Source organism: Rhineura floridana, chromosome 17 (genome assembly GCF_030035675.1).
Source record: "Rhineura floridana isolate rRhiFlo1 chromosome 17, rRhiFlo1.hap2, whole genome shotgun sequence".
Lineage (NCBI taxonomy): Eukaryota > Metazoa > Chordata > Lepidosauria > Squamata > Rhineuridae > Rhineura > Rhineura floridana.
Genome location: NC_084496.1, coordinates 19,904,059 through 19,929,899, shown reverse-complemented (window position 1 = coordinate 19,929,899; position 25,841 = coordinate 19,904,059). Strand labels below are relative to the sequence as shown.

Here is a 25,841-nt window from a genome sequence, read left to right as displayed (position 1 = left end):
TTCTCTGATCCCTTGATAGATTAACATGTCAACCCTCTGCTAAGTCCTTTTGGCCTCCTAAGTGTGCGGCTGGCAGGTGCAGAGCCATGGGCAAGAAAGACGGGAAGTAATTTTGTGCAGCTCGGCATTAAGACTGCAAGCTTGAACTGGCTAATCGGTGTGATGAATCAGTTAAAGCATTGAATGCAGAATTTTAAAGCCTCGCAGTGAACCAGTTGAGCTGTACACAGCGGGGGGACATGGACAGCTCTTAGGTTACTTTCCAGCTGCTAGAAAGGAAGGGTGGGACTCCCCACTGCCTGGAGAGTGCTCCCCCTTGAAAACAAAGTCCCCTTGAATGAAACGAACCACACAGCCCAATCCTGTGTGTATTTACTGAGAAGTAAACCTCAGTGAGGGAGTTCAGTTGAACTTACTCCCATGGAGGGTGGTGACTTTCACTTTCCCAAAAAGAGAAAGAGAGAAATGGATCACCAAAAAAAAGGACAAGCGTGTGTATGCTAATTAATATGTATAGATGGAAATTTAGAAATAATTATAATTTAAATAGAAATTGACCACATAGTGGGGAAGACTGTGACTTCTGTCCAGGTACTCACTGCTGTTGGGCATAGGAACACAGGAAACTGCCTTATACCGCATCAGACCATTGGTCCATTTAGCTCAGCCTTTTCCACACTGGCTGGCAGTGGCTCTCCAGGATTTCAAACTGGGTTCTTTCCCAGCCCTGCCTGGAGGTGCCAGGGATTGAACCTGGAGCCATCTGCTCTACCACTGATCTATGGCTCTTCCCCTTAATTTCAAGACCCCCAATGCTCTCCCTTCTTAGGGTTCTTCATCTTTAAACTGGATTTGGGTTGAGGAGCCCTTCAGAGGACACTCCTCTGACCACCCCTTAAACTGTGGACTGGCTTTTGTAAAGTAGGGCACATGGTCTCTTCCTCCCAGGTATTATTTATTTGCGCATCAGATTTTAATATCAGCCTTCAATTGCATGTTATGTGGGTGGTTTACAAAAATTGAAAATACTATTAGAAAAAGTAACAGGTTCATAACATCGCAACCTTAGTAGCAGCTAGCTTTCTCTGAATTTCACACATCCATCCTGATTCAGAGCCCTACACATGCTTCAGCAGACACGGGAGCTCCTATACAAACTGGTTTCCCCATTCATTTCAGCACAGGAGAAAGCCCACTGCATGTATCCCTGTGTGTGTCTCCTCTTTCAATGAAGTGAATGAATGAAGATTCCCTTATATTCTGCAGCTTGGAACCTGTGGGCCCAGGAGCGATGGACCCAGCGTCCTTCCCGAGGAAGGAGGGGGAAGGCATGAGTTTCAGAAGCCTCAGCTGTTAGGGAGCATGGACAATCCAGCTGTTGTTGAGTCTAACCCTGACCTTGGGGAATAGAGCGAGTTGCCTGCCCCACCAGTTCCCATGGCTGGTCCTGCCCCTCAATGGGACAGCGCTCAGCCCCCCAGCACTCCCATGGGACTGTTCGGGATGCTCCTGAGAGAGCAGACACTCCTCCTTCACCAAGCAGTATCTTAGAAACGCCGGATGCTTCCCCACCCTCCGTTCTCCTGCCTGCCGATCAGGAACCTGTGCTTTCTGATGAGCCTTTGGAGGCTCGCCCCCCCTCACCGTGCTCACGATGTCGGGAGAAGCAGACCGGGCAGAAGGGGGAGTGTGTGCGACGGAGTGAGAGGTTATGCCCCAAGACCTCTCCTATTTGAGGCTACCGCGCCCAGAAGTGGGCCCTGAGTCAACTTTCTTCACAAGTTGCACAGCATGTCTAGAGTGCAGTTAGGGATTGTAGTGAGTTAGCACAGGGGTTTCTATGAGGCGCACAGCCTTTGATGTATCCATTACTTTAATAAAACAAGAATTGATTGAACCCTCGTCTCCAACTGGTGGTTCTCACTCTGAACTGGACAGTTTGACTCAGCCACAATCCCTCGTCGCCTCCCTTCCCATGACGGATACCATGGATATGAATGGGGCAGCCGGGGGAATCCCAGTCACCATGGAAACCTTGTATGCCGACTTCCGGGAAGGGTGACTTCACTTGTGCCTGCTTTTGGGACGGGCTCCCGCCTCAAAAGAAGCTTATTCAGATATAAATCAGTCAGAACATTTTTTTTTTTTGACTGATGAAATTTCTCCCGGGCAGGGAGAAACGTAGAGATCAACCTCAAAAGCCTGTTTTTGTTGGGAGGACTGGATTTCATTAATTTATGAGATAAGGTCCAGCCAACAATGCCGGACGGACTTCCGAACAAGCTCTATCTGTATAAGCGATACGTTTATCTTTTCTTTAAAGAGAGAACGGACTAACAGGCAAGCACCCTTCTTTCTATTATTTTTTTTACTTGGTTTAAATTGTTGCAGCAAAAGGAGATTTGTCAGATTGATCGGCTTTGGAAAACTTCTGGGTGAGCTATAACTCTTCTCTGTTATTCACGAAATTAACAGCTTATCTCTGTTTCTGTCGCAAAAAGCTGTCCTGGAAGTGCATTCTAAACATAATAAACAGAAGAGGGATTTCTATTCCTGATTTCTATTCCGAGGAATATTATATTGTCTGGGACTATTCTCTTTTTGGTCTATTTTATTTTGACAAATCTGCTTCTTCACGACGCCACTAACTGTTTTGATGCTGGGAACTAAATTTGTTTTGCATTCTTGAACATAGAGAGATAAGGCAGGTTGCTCTGTTTATACTGTGATGTCATCAAGCCTGGAATATTAACCCAATTGTTGCTGAAATAAGAAGTGGTTCTTCTTTATTTTTGTTTTGCTTTGTTTTTGTGGTTTTAAAAATGGCAATCAAGAAAGTGGCTGAGAATCTGGAAGTAACTATGTTTCAGAAAATAATGGATGAGATTGAGATAACGAAACAAACCCTGCGACAGGGTAGTAAGGAGCTGAAAATTGAACTGAGCAAAATGACGCAGGAGCTTAAAGAAATAGGGGATCCTGTGAGAGAGGAGAATGAGATCAGAGATGAGAAAAGAAAAAATAAAGGGAAGATACAAGCCCTGGAGATTGGAACAAATGTGGAATTGGAAAAAGATCTGGAGTTTATGGATTTTAGAAATAAAATCTACTGTTTGGAATTTAACGTTATCTTTGAAGAAATTAATGAAGATATTAGAGATAAAGTTATCAATGGCTTGGATAATCTTCTGGACTGGAATGATGTGATGGAGCTTGATATAGAGAAAATCTATGGAATTAACTGCAGCCATGTGACAATGGAAAAACTCTTAAGAGATGAGCCAGTGCATTTTGTAAAAAAGAAGAATACAGATATGACTTTACAACAGTATTTCAGCAACTTATTCAGAATGGATGGCAAGAAAATATTTGGGATAGAGGAAATTCCCATCAGACTCTTATTATATGACTATGGCTATGACAGCAAGATTATTATGGAATACTGATAATGGAAGATTGGACACTGAAATTACTGGACTTAACAGGACTATTGAAGATGGAAGATGGAACTAATAGGGATAATGGAATAATGGCTATTGAAATTATTGGACCTAACAGATTCTGATGAGATGGATTAATTGAAATGTTTATTTGGACTATGGTTATGACAATAAGATTATTATAATTATTAACGAGATGGATTAATTGACATGTTTATTTGGAGAAAAATTGATAGATATATTTCTTAAAGAATTGAAACCTCTCTTTGACTTTTTGTGGAAAGAATAAAGTAATGTTTATGAGATTTGATGATTAATTAAGATAACTACTGGAGGAAAGTGATTTTATAATATGATTTAAGAGACAGGATTGTTATATATTGTAGACCTATAACTGATTTGATATGTGACAAATGGGAAGTCAACATTTTTTTTTGTTTAATCATTTTTGTTTTGTTTTTTGTCTTTGAATGTTTTATGATTTTGTTTTCTATGTTTTATGAAAATTTGAATAAAAATTATTGTAAAAAAAAAAAGGAAACCTTGTATGCCGGCCTCCAGAACCTCAGGATGGCCACGCAGGCTCTGCAAGCTGATAACCAGAACCTCCAAGCCACCACTCAAACTCTGCAGACCAATAACCAGAACCTCCGAGCCCTGACTGCCCAGATCCAAGCCATGCCGCCTGGGGTGGTGGCGGTCCCGGTCAAGTCTCCAGTGGGACTGCCTGCCTGCTACGGGGTTCAGAGCAACCAGTTCGCTACATTTCTGGCCCAGTGTGAACTGTATATTCATGTGTGCCAAGCCGAGTTCCTGACAGATGATGCCAAGGTGGCATTCCTCATCAGCCTCCAGGAAGGAGAGGCCGCAAAGTGGGCCACCCCGTCCTTGATTCGTAATGACCCGGTACTGGGACAGTTTGATGCCTTTAAGAATGTGATGTCCGAGATGTTCCGTGACCCACAGAAAAAGGAGACGGTGGCCCGCCAACTGGGAACCCTGAAGCAGGGAAGGGGCACCAATGCTTTTCGTGTCTTGTCCCAGGAAACGGATTACAATGACCCGGCCTTGATGTATTTCTACAGGAACTGCCTTAGTTCGGAGATTTTGGACAAACTGGCACGCTCCGCGTCCCCGGACACCCTGAAGGGCCTGATCCAGCTGTGTATGCAAATCGATAGCCATCTTGAAGGGAGGAAGTTGGAGCTGCGGATGGAGTCCCCTCGCGCTCAGGCACCTACCCCCCTTCCACGTGTGTGCCCTCCGCCCAGCGTGGGAGCCCCAGTACCCTTGGGGGAAGAGCCCATGCAGATTGGGGGGGGCTAGGCCACGCTTAACCGAAGAAGAGAGGGAGAAGCGTAGGAGAGAAGGGGCCTGTCTGTACTGTGGAAAATTAGGCCACCTGGCCCAAGGGTGCCCAGCGAAGGCCGGGAAGACCCAGCCGCCGGGAAACTACACATCCCAGCTGTCGTGAAGGCCGTAGAGTTGGGGGGCAGAGAAGACCATAGGCCTCGAACAACAACCCCTCCCGTCCCAGGGCGCTCTACTGTTGCCTATCCAAGTCACCCTGCCCTCGGGGCAGAGCTTCCAGGCCAAGGCGATGATTGACAGTGGAGCATCCTCCTGTTTCATGGACCTTGATTTGGTGCGAAAGCATGCCATCCTTACCCAAGGACTGGAGCAGCTGTTGGCAATGGAGACCATAGATGGCCGGCCCCTGAAGGCCGGCGGGGTGACCAAGGCAATGGAGAGGTTGGAGGTGGAAGTCCCGGGGCATCGGAAAGGACTGTCGTTCTATGTAGCGTCCTTACCTTGTTTTCCGGTGGTCCTGGGGATGCCATGGCTGGTTCAACACAACTCCACAATTTTCTGGGATGAAGCAGTGGTGGTCTTTACCTCCAAATACTGCCATCAACATTGCCAGCCCTTGGAAGATCCAGAGTTGCTGGCGGAAGTGCCTACCCTGCCCTCAGAGGAACCAGAGTTGCTGGCAGGAGTGCCTGCCCAAGGGGGAATACCCTTACCCGCTAAGTATGAGGAGTTCTGGGATGTATTTGACAAGAAGGAAGCAGAGGATCTACTCCCTCACTGGCCTTATGACTGCACCATCAACCTGTTGCCGGGGGCGCGCATCCCCACCAGACGGATTTACTCCCTGTCAGAGCAGAAGCTGGTGGCATTGAGGGAGTTCCTAGACACTAATCTGAGGAAATGCTTCATCCGTCCCTCACAGTCCCCGGCTGGGGCACCGCTGTTGTTTATCAAGAAGAAAGGGGTGAGTTACATCCGTGTAATGATTATAGAGCCCTCAATCAAATCATGATCCCCAATAGTTATCCCTTGCCTCTCATCAGGGAGCTGCTGGAGCGGTTGCAATCCGCCAAAGTCTTTACAAAATTTGACTTGAGGGGGTCTTATAATTTGGTGCGGATAAAGGAAGGGGATGAGTGGAAGACCGCATTCAAGACCCGCTATGGTCAGTATGAGTACCTAATGTTGCCCTACGGATTGTCGGGGGGCCCTGGAGTCTTCCAGAATTTTATGAATGACATTTTTAGGGACTTTGTGGACCAGTTCATGGTGGTTTATCTGGATGAAATCCTGATATACTCAGACTCTCAGGAGGAACACGAAGTCCATGTGTGTGCAGTGCTGCAGAAGCTGCGAGAGCACCACCTTTATGCAAAGTTGGAGAAATGTGGGTTCGATCTAAACAACATAGACTTCCTAGGGTATTGCATTTCCCCAGAGGGAGTGGAGGTGGCCCCTGAGAAGGCCCGTTGTGTTCTCACTTGGCAACCCCCTAAGACGAAAAAGGACTTGCAACGCTTTTTGGGGTTTGCTAATTATTACCACCGTTTCATAGCCAATTACTCAAAGGAGATGGCACCTCTCACTGACTGCCTAAAAGGCACAGGACCTTTCCAGTGGACGGAAGATGCTCAGGAAGCCTTTGAAAGACTTAATCAGAGGTTTGCGTCGGATCCCATCCTGCAACATGTGGACCCCATGCTCCCTTTTGTGCTGGAGTCGGATGCATCGGATGTAGCCATCGGGGGAGTCCTTTTACAACCGGCGCCGAGAGGCGGAGGGCTGAGACCCTGCGCTTATTTCTCATGGAAGTTAACCGATGCTGAGTAAAATTACACCGTGTGGGAAAAGGAGCTGTTGGCCATCAAAGATGCCTTTGAGGCCTGGCGACACCATCTGGAGGGGGCGCAGCATGAGATTGAGGTGCGCACAGACCATCGCAACCTGGAAACCCTTCACACCGCACGAAAACTCAACCAGAGGCAAGTATGATGGGCCCAGTTCTTCACACGCTTCCATTTCAAAATCCACTATGTTCCTCAAGCTCAGAATAAGAGGGCCAATGCCCTCTCTCACAAACCAGAGTACCTGGGAAACCCCACCCTGAGGCCACTGCAGTGCATTATTCTCCCCGAGAAGGGCGTAATGGGGGCATGCCAAAACTCATGGGAGAGGGACTTGCGCGAGGCTCAAAAGCAAGACCCGTTCATCAAGGTAAGATTAACTGCCTTAGCTACACAGCCCGAAGTAGCACCAGATGAGTACACTTGGAAGGGCGACATGCTGTACCATAAAGAAGCCGTCTACGTGCCCCCAGGGGACTTGAGAGCCCGAGTACTGCGTCAATGCCCTGACTCCCCCATGGCAGGACATTTTGGAGTATTTAAGACTATGCAATCTGTAACCAGGGAATTCTGGTGGCCTAAGGTGAAGAAAGACTTGGAGCACTATGTGAGATCCTGTCCCATTTGCATGAGAGCTAAACATGGCACTGGACGACCGCCGGGGCTGTTGGAACCCCTCCCCACTCCACAGGGACCCTGGCAAATAGTCACTATGGATTTTATTACAGACCTCCCTTCCTCTCAAGGAAAAACCACCATTCTTGTAGTGGTGGATACCTTCACGAAAATGGCACACTTCATTCCATGTTCTGGGCTCCCGAATGCTCAAGACACCACCAAATTATATGTACAACAGATATACCGGTTGCATGGCCTGCCAGACAGCTTAGTCTCGGACCGAGGAACCCAATTTACAGTCCGTTTCTGGCAAGCTTTGTGGCATTTGTTACAAAGTGAACTAAGACTGTCATCTGCTCATCACCCCCAAACAGATGGGCAGTTGGAAAGGGTGGACGCTGTTTTGGAGCAGTATTTACTGTGCTACGTGGGGTACCAGCAAGATAATTGGATGTCCTATTTGCCTGTAGCTGTATTTGCCTATAGTAATGCAGTGCATTCGCACACACAACAGACCCCTTTCTTCGCTAACCTAGGATATCATCCTCGAGCTTTTCCGAACCCCCAACACAGTCCCTCTGTCTCAGCAGCTGAGGAATTTATGCAGGAACTTCAAGCCATGCAGCAGTTGCTAAAAGAGCAGTTGGAGAGTGCCAAGGCAGCTTATAAGCGAGCTGCAGACCAGCATCGGCAAGAGGGTCCCACCATCCAGGTGGGAGACAAGGTGTGGTTGTCCATGCGCTACTTGCCCATGGCCAGCCATTGCCGGAAGTTACAAGTCTGGAGAGAGGGTCCGTTCGAGGTGGAAGCGCAAATCAACCCAGTGGCTTATAGACTCAAGTTACCCCCCACTTTCATGATGCATCCAGTGTTCCACCGGGCACTGTTGACGCTGGAAGCTTCCCCCGACCCTCACCGGCCACAGTCAGAGCCGTCCTCTCCTCTCATAGTCATTGGAGAGGAGGAATACGAGGTAGAACAGATACTGGACTCGCGGAAGCGCAGAGGGCGTCTCCAATATCTGATTCATTGGAAAGGGTATGATCAGACTGAACGTTCGTGGGAGTCAGTGGAGGACGTGCATGCACCAGAGTTGATGAGAGACTTCCATGAGGCTTATCCAGAGAAGCCCCGACCGAGGGGTTGGGGGGAGGGGATACCTGGAGGGGGGGATGATGTTGAGCCCAGGGGTGACGGACCCAGCGGCCTTCCCGAGGAAGGAGGGGGAAGGCATGAGTTTCAGAAGCCTCAGCCATTAGGGAGCATGGACTATCCAGCTGTTGTTGAGTCTAACCCTGACCTTGAGGAAGAGAGCGAGTCGCCTGCCCCACCAGTTCCCATGGCTGATCCTGCCCCTCAATGGGACAGCGCTCAGCCCCCCAGCACTCCCACGGGACTGTTGGGGGATGCTCCTGAGAGAGCAGACACTCCTCCTTCACCAAGCAGTATCTTAGAAATGCCCGACGCTTCCCCGCCCTCCGTTCTCCCACCTGCCGATCAGGAACCTGTGCTTTCCGATGAGCCTTTGGAGGCTCGCCCCCCTCACCGTGCTTACGACGTTGGGAGAAGTGGACCGGGCAGAAGGGGGCGTGTGTGCAACGGAGTGAGAGGTTATGCCCCAAGACCTCTCCTATTTGAGGCTACCGCGCCTGGAAGTAGGCCCTGAGTCAACTTTCTTCACAAGTTGCACAGCATGTCTAGAGTGCAGTTAGGGATTGTAGTGAGTTAGCATAGCGGTTTCTACGAGGCGCACAGACTTTGATGTATCCATTACTTTAATAAAACAAGAATTGATTGCACCCTCGTCTCCAACTGGTGGTTCTCGCTCTGAACTGGACAGAACCTGAGCTCCTGTGTAATTCATAGCATAGATAGGGAGGGAACATAGCTCAATGGCAGAGAACATGCTTTGCATACAGAGGGTCCTAGGTTCAGTCCTTGGCACCTCCAGTTAGAAGGATCCGGTAGCAAGTTATACAAAATACTCCTGCTTGAGACCCTGCAAAACTGCTGACAGTCTGAGTATGGGGAGCATGTGGACCTCCAGATGTTGCTGAACTACAATTCCCATCATCCCTGGCCATGCTTGCTGGGGCTTATGGATATTATCATTCAGCGACTTCTGGAGGGCCATGGCTTCTCACACCTGGAGTAGATAATACAGGGCTAAATGGACAAATAATCTGACCTGATTTTGTTCCCTAAGACTTTTATTTTAAATCTTTTAAAATCTTATTTTAAATCTTATTTTAAACATTTATTTTAAATCTTTATATCCCACTTGCATTCACAGCAGCTTACAACTGTGTGTGTGGGAAATCCACAATAATATAAAATGCATTAAAAAAAATGAAAAACCAAAAAGAAAAATTAGAAAATGGTACCAGCCAGTTAGAAAAGTCACTCTAGGTGAGAAATCTCAGAATCCCAACAGAAAAGGTAGGTTTCTCAGCCCATCCGGAATACAAGCAAAGAGGAGCAATGGTATTTTATTGATGTTTCATAAGCCACCTTGTAAATTTCCTTGAAATTGAAAACCAAGGTAGGGATAATTTAAAACAAATTCCTTAACTCTAGAGGCCACACAACTGTAAAGGCCCCCACTTCTAGCAGCAGATACTCACATTATCACCGTATTTACATTTGTTTCTTGCAGCCCAAGTACTTATCCCATACAGAGGCAAAACAAGGGACTCTTGGTAACAGGGACCAAATGGTTTGAACATATAAAACCGATTCTGGCCCGCTTGCATTGGCTGCCTGTATGTTTCCGAGCTCGATTCAAGGTGCCGGTTTTAAACTATAAAGCCTTACATGGCTTAGGACCACAATACCTGATGGAACGCCTCTCCCGACATGAACCCACCCGTACACTACACTCAACATCTAAGGCCCTCCTCCGGGTGCCTACTCTGAGGGAAGCTGAGAGGCTGGCAACAAGGGAGAGGGCCTTCTCAGTGGTGGGCGCCATCACTGTTATCTTTTCGGCCCCAGGTCAAGACTTTCCTCTTCTCCCAGGCATTTTAGCATGTGTTTTTAAATTGTTTTAAATTGTGTTTTAAATTGTTTTTAAAAGATGTTTTAAATTTGTATATTTGTTTTTAATGTTTTTTGTTACTGTAAACCACCCAGAGAGCTTCGGCTATAGGGCGGTATACAATAAACAAACAAACAAATAAATAATCAATTTCAGTTTCTCTAAGGTTCTCATCTTTCAAAGCTTAAGTTCAGTTTTCCACATTTCCATAACAATTCACAATGTTTTTTAAAAAATGTCCTCATTAAAACTCATCAACATTTTAGTGCAAGTTTCTCCTAATATACGTTTGTATGCAATTTCCCTTAATATAATGTATTTTTGTATGTTATTTTCACTAATCTAAGCATTTTTATGCACATGTTTCCCCAATGTATATATTTTTTGTACAAATTACTGGACTGGAGAACTGCATTGCAAAATTCACAAAAGTTCAATTTTTGAAGGATGGCTGTGTTTTGGTTCACATACTGTTTCAGAAAGAGCAAGTTAGGTAGGTTTGCCTTTAATGCAAACTGAATTGCATTTGTCCACCATCCCTGGGTGCAACAACATCTTTTGTGCTGTGCCATCAATAAAATTATATCCTGGTGCGTTACCCCAGGGAGACAGAGACATATACAAGATAGGAAACCAGGCGATGAGGTCTGTTCTCAAGCAGGCCTTTGGGGACTCTGAGTAGTGTAACTTGCATGGCTTCCTCTGGTTTCAATTACAGGCTTGCCTAACTTTTAAGGGATAACAAGGCAGTTTAATTGAGCAATTAACCGCTAGATGCTTCTGCTGAGTCTGCTGTTGAGAAGAAGAAAAATAGAATCATAGAATAGTAGAGTTGGGTCTATAAGGCCATTGAGTCCAACCTCCTGCTCAATGCAGGAATCCAACTTAAAGCATACCTGACAGGTGGCTGTCCAGCTGCCTCTTGAATGCCTCCAGTGTTGGAGAGCCCACCACCTCCCTAAGTCATTGGTTCTACTGTCGTGTCGCTCTGTTAGGAAGTTTTTCCTAATGTTCAGTCAAAATCTGGCTTCCTGTAACTTAAGCCCATTATTCTGCATCCTGCACTCTGGAATGATCAAGAAAAGATCTTGGCCCTTCTCTGGGTGGCAACCCTTCAAGTACTTGAAGAGTGCTATATCATATCTCCCCTCAGTGTTCTCTGCTCAAGGCTAAACATGCCCAGTGTTCTTTCATTCTGTCATCATAGGGCTTTGTTTCTTTCTCCTGATCATTCTTGTTGCCCACCTCTGAATCTGTTCCAATTTGTTCACATCCTTCTTAAAGTGCAGTGACCGGAACTGGATGCAGTACTCAAGATGAGGCCTAACCACTGCCAAACAGAGGAGAACTAGTACTTCACATTATTTGGAAATGATACTTCTGTTATTGCAGCCTTTTGCTGCATTAATAGCATTTGCCTTTTTTGCAGCCACATTGCATTGTTGACTCATATTCAGCTTGTGATTAACAATAATCTCAAGATCCTTCTCACATGTAGTATTGCTGAGCCAAGTATCCCCCATCTTATCACTGTGCACATTTGTTTTTTTTCCATAGGTGTAGAACTTTGCACTTATCCCTGATAAAATCATTCTGTTGTTTTCAGCCCAAATGCTCCAGCCTATCAAGATCCCATTGAATTTTGTTTCTCTCCTCCAGGGTATTAGCTATCCCAACATTGTGTCTACTGCAGATTTGATAAGCATTTCCTGCACCTCCTCATCCGGGTCATTAATAAAAATGTTGAAGAGCATTTGACCTAGGGCCAAGGCCTGTACTACCCCGCTTGTTACCTCCCCCCAGTTGGAGAAGGAACTATTGATAAGCACTCTTTGAGTATGATTCTATAGCCAGCTGTGGATCCACCTGATAGTTGTTCCATCCAGCCCACATTTAAAAGAGAGAGAAGGGAGCAGATTTGCCCTTGGTGTCACTTTGCCTACATGACGACAAAACCGGTGGCATTCTACCTGGTATTCATTTGATCCCCATAACGTTTACTTCTTGGGAATGTAATTGATCCAGGTAGGTTTGTGAATACACTTTCTCTGTAGGCTGTTTGCTTTATCAGTGCTGATGTTTTGGAGGAGTGGAGAGATGGCAGCAGAAGGAATCACTTAAAAAAACGGCTGAAAACTCAGGTTATGGAAACCTGTTGTGTAGCTCACCACCATCAGAGTGAAACTGTGTTGTGTAGCATGGTACAGCACAGGAGTGGGGAACCTATGGCCCTCCAGATACTGTTGGAGCCCAACTCCCATCAGCCCCAGCCAGCAGGGCCAATGGTCAGATATAATGGGAGTTGGAGTCCAGCAATATCTGGAGGGTCACAGATTCCCCACCCCTGGTATACTGGACAGAGTACTGCATTTAGTAAGGGGAGTTCTGGGGCTCACGTACTGCTGGGCTGAAATCAGGAGTCCTGTGGACCAGGCATTGGTTCAGTGGCATGTGGATTAATCATTTTTACTAATTGCAAGCTCATTCTCAAAGTGTGGATTCTTATGAAGCCAAGATGGCATAATCCATGCACAAGACGGATGTTTAAGCACCTTGGGAGAACCCTAAGATTTGCTGAGATACAAAAAAGAGTTTGGGGGGAAACCTTCCCTCCTCCCCCATGAACTCAGTGAGGATTGAGAATGCACAATGACTACAGAATGCTAACTAGTAGTTAAGGGGGATTACAGAAAACTGGGGTGGGGAAATGGAACTGAGTATCCTGGAAAAGGACATGGCTGGCTGGTGTCTTGACCAGAAGAACACCACACTGCAACATTTTGTTGCAGGATTTTTATCATAGTTTAATAGCCATGGATACACCTGCCCTCCATTAAGGGGGAGCATCCTCACAAACACATCCTAGTGTGGTATCCGCCATTTGGCCTCGGGGGACAAACACCAGGGGAACACAGGATGCTGCCTTATACTGAGTCAGGCCATTGGTCCATCTACTTCACTATTGTCTACACTGACTGGTAGCAATTCTTTAGGGTTTTAGACAGGGTTCTCTCCCAGTCTTATCTGGAGATGCCAGAGACTGAACCTAGAAACTTGTGCATGGAAGGTAGATGCAATGGTCCTTCCCTCTATTTCCATCAGGAGGCATCTTCTGGCTGTCCACTGTTGGCGACAGACTGCTAGGCAACCTGGAATTTTCAGTGTGATCCCACGAAGCAATACGTACTGAGTTCACTTTCTCCCTTTTCTCTTTTTCTCTATCAGGGCAGCACCTTGAGAAAGCGGAAGATGTATGAAGAATTCCTCAGCAAAGTCTCCATTTTGGGTTTGTTGCCTTTTCTTCCTATGGATGGATGGATGGATGTTGTCCCCTGTGCACCAGTTATTTGTTTGTTTATTTATCACCCTCTTTCTCAACATCCAGGTGGTGTACAGCAACACAGAAACATGTAAAAGCATGCAAAACAATCATTAACATCACTGGCTACTCAAGAGACATTCTAAACAGCTGCATAGGTCTGTAGGCACAAAAAAGTATTTAAGAGATGCCTGAAAGTCAAAAGCGAGGATTCTCTGCCTGCCGATTCTGTGGTGGAAGAATGTTCCACAGCATGGGATCAATGACACTAAGGCTGGAATCCAGTACACACTTTCCATTAAGTCCCGTTGAACCCAGTGGAGCTCACTTCTGAGTCACATTGGATTGCAGCCTAAATGTCTGACTTCTGGTTGAGGTCAGTTGGGCCTCTTTAACATGGGAGACAACTGTGCTCCTCCGAATGATCTCAGTGATGGGGCTTGGATATAAGAGATCAGGTAGTCCTAAACTGCCAAGGGCAGCAAACAAAATCAAGAAAAACATATTTAAAACATCTTAAAAAGAAAACATCTTTAAAAACATGTTTTAAAAGTCTTTTAAAATAAATCTTTACAACATCTTAAAAAAACCCAAAACAATTCCAATGCAGATGCAGACTGGGTTAGGGTCTCTGTTTAAAAGGCTTGTTGAAAGAGGAAGGTCTTCAATAGGTGCCAAAAAGACAACAGAGATGGTGCCTGTCAAATGTTAAAGGGGAGGGAATTTAAAATGCTGGTGCCACAACAGTAGAGGGCCTATGTTGTGCAGAACATACCTCCAGATAAGATGGTATCTGCTGGAGATCCTCACTTGCAGAGCACAGTGATCAACTGGGTATATAAGGGATAAGACAATCTTTCAGGTATCCTGGTCCCAAGCTCTATAGAGCTTTATACTCCAAAACCAGCACCTTGAACTTGGCCCAATAGCTAATGGGCAGCCAGTGCAATTCTTTCAGCAGCAGGGTAACATGTTGTGATATCTTGCCCAGTAAGCAATTGCTGGTGTTGCATTTTACACCAGCTGCATCTTCTGGAACAACATTAAGGATAGCCCCACATAAAGCATGTTATAGCCTGGAGGTTACCAATGCTTGGACAACAACAGTGATGCTATCCAGATCCAGAAGCTGGTAAAAGGCACTCCTAGCCACTGAGATCATCTGGACCTCTAATGACAAAGATGGATCCAAGAGCACTCCCAGACTACGAACCTGCTCTTTCAAAGGGAGTATGGCCTCATCCAAAGCAGCCAGGTGACCAGTTATCCAGACTTGGGAACCACCTATCCACAGCACCTCCAACTTGCTAGAATTCAGAATCAGTTTGTTGGCCCTCATCCAGCCCACCACCAAGTCCAGACACTGGTCCAGGGCTTGCACAGCCAATTCAAAAGTTACCGGGAAACAAAGCTGGGTATCATTAGTGTACTGCTCACACCTTGCCCCATCTCCTAATGACCGCCTGCAGTGGCTTTATATAGATGTTAAACAGCATTGGGGATAAGATGGTAACCTGCAGCACCCCACAGCTCAATAGCCAGAGGGCTGAAACACCAACTTGCAATGCTATTTTTTGAAACCAACTCTGGAAATAGGATTGGAACCACTGTAAAACAGTGTCTCCAATACCCATCTCACCAAGTTGACTCAGAAGGATACCATGGTCAATGGTATCAAAAACTGCTCAAGCAAGAATAACAGATTCATACTCCTCCTGTCCTTCTCCTGATAAAGGTGTTCCATCAGGGTGACCAAGGCCAATTCAGTCCAATAACCAGGCCTGAACCCAGATTTTAACTGTATATCAACACAAGAATCTCAAGCCTGGCCCAGTGGGATATGGGCAGCCAGTGTAGATGTTTCATAGAATCATAGAATAGTAGAGTTGGAAGGAGCCTATAAGGCCATCGAGTCCAACCCCCTGCTCAATGCAGGAATCCAAATCAAAGCATTCCTGACAGACAGCTGTCCAGCTGCCTCTTGAATGCCTCCAGTGTTGGAGAGCTCACTACCTCTCTAGGTAATTGGTTCCATTGTTGTATGGCTCTAACAGTTAGGAAGTTTCAGCAGAGGTGTGACATGCTGTCAGCTATCTGACCCATCAGCAGTGTAGCTGATGCATTCTGCACTAGATGCAGCCCAAGGACAGCCCCATATAGAGCATGTTGTAACAATATGCTGATTATAAAACAAAAATTCCACAGTGGCTTAACAGTAAAACTGAGTATCAAGAAAATATCCATAAAGCCTATGCGTACATTTAAGGTCTGGTCTATATAGTGCAGCAGATTTAAGGTGGTAAGAATGGATTACAGCATCAGACTGTAGGTTCGGAATGTCTTTGTATACATTTTTTTAAAGCTCCCATACATAAAATGACTCTCTGCAAGTAAAAAAAAAATGGCCACAGCTGGGAAAGGGCTCACCTAGAACATTTCCTTCTGATGTGCTAGGTGTGTGTGTTTATATGGGAGAACCTTCCACAATGGCTTCTCTCTCATCCATGGTCTGAAGTGGTGCGGTCCATTCTGCCACCTCCCAAGATTATACCCTCATCAGCTGCTGCATGTGAACACCAAGCATAAGGTTGCCATCACATGCTGGTGGTCACTGTAGACAATGTTCAATAGTTTGGGAACAAAGTGTGCCAAAATGTCTAGATGGGAACCTATCTGAGGTGCAATCCAGAAACTGTGATGTGGTAATGCATTCCTTTAGAACACAAGAAGAGCCCTGCTGGATCAGGCCAGTGGCCCATCTAATCCAGCATGCTGTTCTCACAGTGGCCAACTAGATGCCCATTTATGGGAAGCCCGCAAGCAGGACCTGAGTACAAGAGCACTCTCCAACCTTGTGGTTTCCAGCAACTGCTATTCAGAAGCAGGCTGCCTCCAACTGTGGAGGCAGAACATAGGCATCATTGCTAGTAGCCATTTATATCCTCCATACATTTTGTCTAATCCTCTTTTAAAGCCATCCAAATTGGTGGCCATCGCTGCCTGTTGTTAGAGCGAATTTTGTAGCTTAACTATGAACTGTGTGAAGAAATACTTTCTTTTGTCTGTCCGGAATCTTCCAACATTCAGCTTCAATGGATGTCAGTGAGTTCTAGCATTATGAAAAAGGGAGAAGAACCTCTCTGTCTGCTTTCTCCATGCCGTGCATAATTTTATACACTTCTATCATGTCACCTCTTACTCCCCTTTTGTCTAATCAAAAAGCCTCAAATGCTGCAACTTTTCCTCATAGGGGGAATTGCTCCATCCCCTTGATCATTGCCTACAGCCATTGATTCCTGTCTGCATTTGGGCCCCTCAGTATTTTTTGATCCACACCACTCATTGGAGGAACTTTGTGGACATTGGCTGGGAGCTGTTGGAACAACACCAAAAAGTTACAGCAGCCTTAAACAGGTATTGTGGCCACATAGCCCTTAACCGTGTACACACCGTACCTTGGAAGCACATTTAAAGCACATGACTTCCCCCAAAGAATCCTGGGAACTGTCATTTGTTAAAGGTGCTGGGAATTGTAGCTGTGTGAGGGATAAACTATAGTTCCCAGGATTCTTTGCAGAAGCCGTATGCTTTAAATGTATGGTGTGCATACAGCCCATACATATTAGGAAACTGCCTCTATGCTGAGTCGGGCCATTGGTCCATCTAGCTCAATATTGCCTACACCAGGGATAGGGAATTGTTTGTTAGCCCAACGGGCTCTCATGGGGAGCCCTCCAGGGGCCGCGTACCAATGGTGGGTGTGGCCAGAGGCAAAAGTAGGTAGAGCAACTGGCGTAAGTCTTACCCTTATAACGGTAGGCCTCATTCCAGCCATGCAAAAGCAAGAAGGTTTCTGCACACACACCCCTCCATTCTCTAACCTGGCAAGCAAGAGGCATGATCACAGGCACAAGAGTGTGTGAGGGGCATGGCCGGGAGAGAGTCGCAAGGACCAGATAGAGGTCTAGCGGGCCCCACTTGGCCCCTGAACAGAGGGTCCTCACCCCTGGTCTAGATGGAGTAGGAGAAGTTCTGTGAGGATTTTGGACAGGAGTCTTTCATTGCTCCACCTGAAGATACTGGGAATTGAACCTGGAACCTTCTGCATGCAAAGCTTATAAATTGCCATTGCATGGTTCCCAGGTGTATTGGAGTGGAGGGGATGGTCACGTCACAGGTGGTTATGAATGTATTTTTGACCTTTGATGAAATGTTGATAACATTAGTGATTGAATGCTGAGGCTTCACCTTAGCATCTTTGTGTCTCTTTCATGGTGAAGAAGGGGAAGGAAAGAACAGATATAGGAAAACATAGTTCCCTCATGTTGAGAGTCATATTTTCCTCTTCTCCTTTGCCTAACACAGGGGAGTTGGGTATGAGTACACAGAGCTTCCTGGAAGATTTGGGGAGGCATTTCTTTCCCCTCTGATAATCCGTGGAATCATTTCTCATGTAGGCAGCTGGAAAGTGCAGGGAGTGTGGAGAAATATGGATGTGCTATAAACTGTTAGGTTTTCCAGTTGACAGATGAGAAATTATTTTTTCCCCAGACAAAAGCAATTCTTAATACTAGCCTTTCATGCATATGTAACGTGGGCAAAATAAACTTTTCCCCAAAAGTGAGCTGAGATCCTTCTGTCTTTCCTCTGCATTCTTTGAAAGACATGTCTTCCATTTTTTAAACCAAGTGTGGGGAACTTTGGCCCTCCAGATGTTGTTGAACTACAACTCCCATCAGCCCCAGCAAGCATGGCCAATGACCAGGGATGATTGGAGTTGTAGTTCAGCAACACCAGGAGGACCAAAGGTTCCCCACACCTGGTTTAAACAATTGTTTAAGGGTCTTACTGCCCTTGAAGTTTTATTTCTATTGGCTTTGGTTAATGTTAGGTTGACCTACTTTACAGAGGACCGTCCTGCAGGAAGAGGCTGTAGCTCAGTCGTACAAAACATGCTTTGCATGCAGAAGGTCACAGGCTCCATCCCTAGCATGTTCCTGGAGCCACTGCCAGTCAGAGTAGACTATACTGAGCTGAGTGGACCACCTGAGTGACTTGGTGTAAGGAAGCTTCATGCATTCATATGTGTTCATTTGTTCAGTCCTCTGTTTGAAGGTTACCTCTATTTAGAGGACTGTCATTTTTACTTCTTTTCTTGCTTCCATTTCCATTTTTGTCAGAATTCTCTGACATCCCTAAGTGGAGCTCTACATATTAGGTGATAGTCCTTTACCATTTTTGCAGACACATACCTGATACTTCTTGTTACATCATGATAGGAGAATTTGCAATTACACTTGCAAGGCTCAGCAAAAGGTCTGGGAAATCATCCATTTATTTATGATGCATCCAGAATGCCAAAAAAACACCTTCGTTGGAGCTTATTTTCAAAGATAATTTAAGAATGCCAATTATGGCAAATCAGAGCAAGCAAATTAAAGATCCTGGCACCTGCACTTGTAAGAGACAAATTATATCCATTTATAGTTTTGAGCCAAATGCAAAGGGTAAAATTGCTTTAAAGATGGATATACATAACCCCAAGTAAATTAGGCAGGGCCTGCCCTACCATTAGGCAGAGTGGGCCAATTGCCTTAGGCGGCAATTCCTCTTAAGTCCCCAGGCCATTCCATTGTGTGGAAGACCAGGGTCCCCTCCAGAGTGCTGTTTTATTGCAGGTCTATTCTGCAACAAGGTCTTGACACAAAAACAGTGCATTAGTGGTAGATTTATTCTGCTTTAGTTTGTTCCGTGATGCTTCCCTAATGCTATTACATCATTGCTGTCTGGAGGGGCGATAGCAGAACAAAAGCAGGACAAAAATAAACCAGAACATTTGTGGTATAAAAAGTTATGGGATTTCAGCAGGAAGCTACAGCATATGCTCTGACTGGACGTGAATCCGTGTGACTGCTCCAAAATTTTTGCAAGCACAGTTAGTTTTGAAAGTGGGATTGTGTGTGACCACCCCAGTAGCACAAATCATCATGAATGCACAATGAAAAGGACATCTGGAGAGGTGTCTAGAACTATGTGTGCTAGTTGTGCATCCCCTATACTAAGTCTGTGGATGCTAGTGTTGAAGTAAAATGCAGGTGCCAGCCAGCCGGCTTCTGAATATGGAACTGGAGGAGGGGGGCACCTTCTTGTCCTTTGCCTCAAGCAGCAAAATGTCTTGAGCTGGCCCTGAGTTGAGCTGCTCGAGCTGGAGGGAGCCCCAGCTGACAAAGTGTCGAGGCGAGTTAAGCAGCGGAGCGAGTGCGGCAGCAGGGCAAGGAGGCCAGGGCACACCACCCCTGCCCATCCATCCCTTGACCTAAAGAAAGCCTGAGCTCTCCATATAGTTACTTAATAAACTACAAGAACCATTATGGAGATAGGAAGCCAGCAGGGGGTTGGGGGCTTTCTAGTTTTTGCAGTCTGTTGATTGGACAGCTATCTGCCTTTTGGACAGAATCTGTGGGTGTCCCCTCAGTGCAATTTATAATTTATTTATTTATTGTATTTTTATACCGCCCCATAGCCGAAGCTGTCTGGGAGGTTTACAGTAATGAAAAACATTAAAAACAAATATACAAATTTAAAACACATCTTTTAAAAACAAATTAAAACACATCTTTTAAAAACAATTTAAAAATACATGCTAAAATGCCTGAGAGAAGAGGAAAGTCTTGACCTGGGGCCGAAAATATAACAGTGTTGGCGCCAGGCACACCTCATCAAGAAGATCATTCCATAATTTGGGGGCCACCACTGAGAAGGCCCTCTCCCTTGTTGCCATCCTCCGAGCTTCCTTTGGAGTAGGCACCTGGAGGAGGGCCTTTGATGTTGAGTATCGTGTACGGGTGGGTTCATATCGGGAGAGGCGTTCCATCAGGTGTTGTGGTCCCAAGCCGTGTAAGGCTTTATAGGTTAAAACCAGCACCCTGAATCAAGCTCGGAAACATACAGTGAACTCCTGCCTCTCCAGGAACAAGTTTGTTCCCTTGAGGCCAAGGTGGCTAACCTGGAAAGGTTGAGAGAGGCAGAGAGGCTGGTGGATGAGCCCTTCAGAGACATTAAATCTGTGTCCCATTCCCAAGATGATCACTGCCCTGCTGTCATGGAGAATGAGGGCCTCAGGACCATTGGCCTGATCCAGCAGGCTCTTCTTATTAGGGCTGTGCCCGGAACCCCCTATCCGATTCTAAATACAGATCAGGCCCAATCCAGCCTGGACAGATTTGGACCAAATCCAACTCGATTTGGATCTGAATCCAGATCACAATCTGGATATTACAAATCTCCAGAAATCCTGTTGACTTACATTGTAAAACCAAAATGGCCTTAACATTCTTTTTTAATCTGGAGACACGGAATTTGGAGACATGGTATCTGCTGTATAGGGAAGTACACTTGCCAAGTTACTGGTGGATAGCTCCTGGGATTTTCATGCTAGCCAGCTTTGAACTTTAAACAAATTGAACAAATACTGTGCACAGCCTTACTTCTTATGGTCCATTGCAGAAGACCCGTGGCACATGCTCTGGTGCAGCTCCCATTCATATGCCAATGGATAATTTTGTAGGAGAATTTCCTGTGGGACTGTCGAGGTCCAAACTAGTGAGCTATTGTGCCAGCAAGGTAGTGCTCCAGTATGGAGAAACAATGAACAGCATATCACTGTAACCTGAGGACATGCGTCATTGTGCCAACATCATGGATAAACTCAGACTGTCACATTGCAATTGGGTGGGTCTCCATCACTCTGCTGACCAGTACCCGATATGGTGGAATGCCCTCATGCAAAACCCTTGCACCAAAACAGGAGTGCGCAAAACCCTATGCAGCCCTAGCTGCAAACCAGGACCGTTCCAGCAGTCCTCAAATTTCCAAATCCCATTCAGTGAGAGAGGTAACTCTTTTCACAAGCCTTTTGAGCTGTTTGCATCAAGATTCTTCCTAGAAGTAGCCACCATTTTGAAGAAAGGATGGAGGCAGGGTGAGGTAGGACTTGCTTGCCATTTGCAAAGAAGGTGCATTCAACTTTTAGAGGCAAATAGATGAATGAAATGGATGTGCTGAAGGGGAAAAAAGCCAATGTGTCCATTCATATTTTAGAATCCCTAGACAAATGGGAGCGGCTGACTGTGGCAGATGCGTTAGAACCTGTCCAATTTGAAGATGGAGAAAAAATAGTTGTTCAGGGAGAGCCTGGGGATGACTTTTTCATCATCACAGAGGTAAGTCTGGTTTTCTAACATTGTGCATTTTCCAATGTGTTATAACCATCCAATGGCTGTGTTGCACTGGCCCTGTGAGCTATTGCCACAAGTGAGATTCTAAGCTCAAAGCTGCAAATTGTGTAAACTAGTGAGAGTGAACTAGAAAGGGAGCTGGTTCTGAAAACTGAACAAACTTCCTACCTTCATGGAACACTGACCACATTGACTGATGTGCTACAAAACCCTCTGTGCACCTGCCTGAATAAAAATAACCGCATTGTAAAGAATTCTGGGAAATGTTCTAGGGCAGCCTTTCCCAACTTTTGGATCCCCAGATGTTGCTGGACCACAATCCCCATCAACCCCAGACAGCATGGCCAATAGTTAGGAATTATGGGAACTATAGCCCAGCAAAAACTGGGGACCCAAAGATTGGGAAAGGCTGTTCTAGGGTACTCACTTAACTTATGTGCAGCACTAGACGCCTCTTTGGGCCTTACCGTCATCCCCTGCGAAATGAGAATGCGCTCTAGAGTGAACCCATCCCTCCTGTCAAGACTAAGCTGTGGCCAGCTGTCAGAAGTGATCCAGGGGTCAGGAACTAGGAGTTTGGTGCTGAGCAAGCAAGTCAGAGACAGGGGGCCAAGCTAGGGGGTCAGAACTGAAGAATGCACAGAAGCACCACACTTGTGGCTCAGGTAAGGTTGCAGCCCAAACAGGAAACCTTTTATGGACCTCCCTGCCTTGAAGGGCCCCGATAGCCAGCCTGTTCTGGTAGGGCCAGTCCTGAGCCTGAGAACACTTTATTACTAGGAAGATTGTCCAAGCTGCAGCTCGGATTGCTCACCCCATATGGCAATCACACACAGAAACCAGGTTCCTTGTCACTACTCCAGGCAGTTCTCAGTGTCTTTGTGGCTGTATGTTACTGGGGAAAATTGATGGTCACTGTGTAGTGTATTGGCCAGGTGCAAGTGGGCAGCCAGGTTGGGCACTGGTTGAGTGCCCATGCTGCTGGGACTGGGCAAGTGTAGCTACCACTCCATGATCTGTGCTAGCATTGGGTCACGGAATGTGCACCTTGCCACCTGGTACTGGCACGGATCGTGGGGTGGCAGCCATCCTCCCAGGCAACCCCCCCACTACCACCAGCATGGGCTGGCCACACAACTTCCTGCAGTGCTGCATCAGCGTGTTGTGTGCACATTTGCCATCACCCAAGATGGCAGCCGGGGTGTCAATACATCCCCCATCTTGGGAGGTTGCAGGCATGCGCGCACTGTGCTAATCTGCTGACACGGCTGGACCTATTTAAGCCCTCAGCAGCGGTGGCAGTAGTGCTGCTGCTGGTTGCCACCAGCTATCATCTTCGAGGGGTCTGCTGCAGTCTGGTGCCGGCCCTGGTATTGGTCCTCCTGGCTTGCCATACTAGGAGCGGCTTGCTCTCTTTGTCTAGTCCATGAAAAAGAAAGCAAGAAAAAACCCCTCTGTGCTCCTCATGTATTCCATCCTCATTGCCAGTGAAAAGTGTCTTGAAGAGGAGGCCACACAGAGGATGTATAACAACAGCTTTAATGTAAAACAGTTTATGGAGGGAACAAGCCATACAGCAGGTTGCTGAGCAGCACTGCTTGAGAGCGGACTCAGCAGTTCTTAGTATTTGGAACCTCCACTTTGGAACTCCCTGCGTATTGACATCAGGCAGGCGCCTTCGCTGTATTCTTTTTGGCGCTTGGTTAAAACATTTCTGTTTCAGCAAGCCTATCCAGGCACATAGATACTGATGTGTTCTAATCTCTTTTTAGTCTACTGTTATTTTTAAAAATGTTTTTGATTACTTGTTTTTAGCTTGTTTTCATTGATAACTTCAACGTGTCTTGTAAACCGCTTAGAGGGTTTTTTTCCCCACAGTCAAGTGGTGTATACATTTTGTTAAGTAAATAAATAAATACAGGCTGCATTCACACCACACGCTAAACCAAACAATGGCTTTCCAGGATTGCACAAAAGTGTGGGCTCTTGCAGAAGAGCTCACAGCCAGTCTTTTGCTCCTCCGCAGTCTTTCATCCTGCTGCGCTGGGCTATGCCAAGGTTCGGCTTACCCTCTTGCATGGGCCAGGCCAGAATGTCTGTGTACCTGGAGATGTTGGGGACTGAACCTGGGACTTTCTGCATACAAGATAGGTGCTCTACCACAGAGCCACAGTTTGTCTCCAAGACAACATAAGAAGAGCCTGCTGGATCAGGCCAGTGACTCATCTAGTCCAGCATCCTCTTCTCACAGTTGCTGACCAGACGTCTGTGGGAAGCCTGCAAAGAGGACCTGAGCGCAACGGCACTCTCCCCTCCTTCAGTTTCTAGTGAATGGATTCAGAAGCATACTACCTCTGACAGTGGAGGCAGCAACAGCAGATGTTCCAGGAAGCTCTAGGGACTGGCCATGAGCCCCTTCCAAGGACATGGGCCTCGGCAGGTGCCCGGCCATGCCCACTCCTGATGCTGGCCCTGATGGGCAGCAAGGATAAGTCCTATGCACATAAACATGAATTGTACTTCCTTTACCTCTCTAGATGACAGCTGGTATAGCACAGTGGGGAGGACAGCCTGGCTGGGAGTCCAGAGTCTGTGAGTTCAAATCCCTGCTCATGTCTTCTGGATGCAAAGGGACAGCTAAAGATCACCCCACAGTGAGTGGCTCAGGGGTTACGTGCCCTGCCACCTGTGCAGCCGTGGGCAAGCTGCATAGTCTCAAGGAGCCCAGTTGCCCCCAGCTAGCAGTTGCGGACAAGGAAGGGGCTGGCTTGTGCAGCTGTGGCAAGCTGAGCAGGCCCTAGCCAGCTGGGGAGGACTAGCCTCAGAGGGAGGCAATGGGAAACCCCCTCTGAATACCGCTTACCATGAACACCCTATTCATAGGGTAGCTGTAAGTCGGGGTCGACTTGAAGGCAGTCTGTTCCCATTTACCTCTCTAGATATTCATGCCTCCCTTTTGTGAATTTCTTGCTCACGGGGAAGTGGTCTGTATTGTTCTGCATTAGTTCTATAGAAGTGACACATTCATCAGCTCATGGCCTAATGAATGCTATGTGGGAATTGTAGTTTGGTGAGGATGCTGAGAAGGCTCTATGAGAGATACTTACCCAGTCACATACACCCCGGCTCTTCCTCAGAACCACAGTTCCTAGAGTTCCTCTCGGAGAGAGAATGACTGTTAAATGGATTAAAGTCTGTAGTGTAGGTTGCTCAGTGATTCTGCAGTCCTGAACGTTTGGTTCTCATTACAGTTTGGGGCCACAGTTTAAAATCTCGTTTCGTGGAGATTTACAGCCATAACAGAGCTTGAGAATTTAGCACTCTGTGCCAAAGCAGCAGGAGGGTGCTTGCCTCTCACTTATCTCTATACCAGCCCGCCCTGCGGTTTCTAAGCAGTGTGCTAGGTTGAAATGCAGGTGTGTATGTGGGGTGAAGGGGGACTGAGAAAGAATTTAGAATTAAGGGAGCACGTCTACTGCAAATACTATCCATTGTGTTTTGTTTCACTGGATTGGATCATGCTCAGTTTTTCTGCTGTCGGGTGGATGCAGCAAAGGAGAGTGGGGGTGGCAACATTATTTATTTATTTATTTATATCCCGCCTTTCCTCCCAGCAGGAGCCCAGTGCAGCAAACAAAAGCACTAAAAACACATCAAAACATCATAAAAACAGACCTTAAAATACATTAAAACAAAACAACTTTAAAAACATTTTTAAAAAGCTTTAAAAACATCTTTAAAAAAGGGTTAAAAACATCTTTAAAAAAGGGTTAAAAACACATTGCTTAAAAATTTAAAAAAACATATTAAAAGCAATTCCAACGCAGACTGGGATAGGTCTCAACTTAAAAGGCTTGTTGAAAGAGGAAAGTCTTCAAAAGGCGCCAAAAAGATAACGGAGATGGCACTTGCCTAATACTTAGCTAACAAAGATTAAACAGTCATGGATTTCCCCAGAGAATCTTGGGAACTGTAGTTTGTTAAGTGCACTGAGCTGTTAGGAGGCCCTTATTCCCCTCACAGAGCTACAATTTC

At 46.2% G+C, this 25,841-nt stretch overlaps 1 protein-coding gene across 3 annotated transcripts in view; it reads left to right on the top strand.

Moving 5' to 3' along the window:
* Positions 1 to 25,841, top strand: part of PRKAR1B (protein kinase cAMP-dependent type I regulatory subunit beta) — a 217,272-nt gene that overhangs the window by 148,041 nt on the left and 43,390 nt on the right. For all 3 annotated transcript variants that reach the window (XM_061599943.1, XM_061599942.1, XM_061599940.1), the window contains 2 exons: positions 13,476 to 13,536; positions 21,670 to 21,791. In XM_061599943.1, coding sequence (XP_061455927.1) covers positions 13,476 to 13,536; positions 21,670 to 21,791 — 183 coding nt within the window. The remainder of the gene's footprint in view (positions 1 to 13,475; positions 13,537 to 21,669; positions 21,792 to 25,841) is intronic.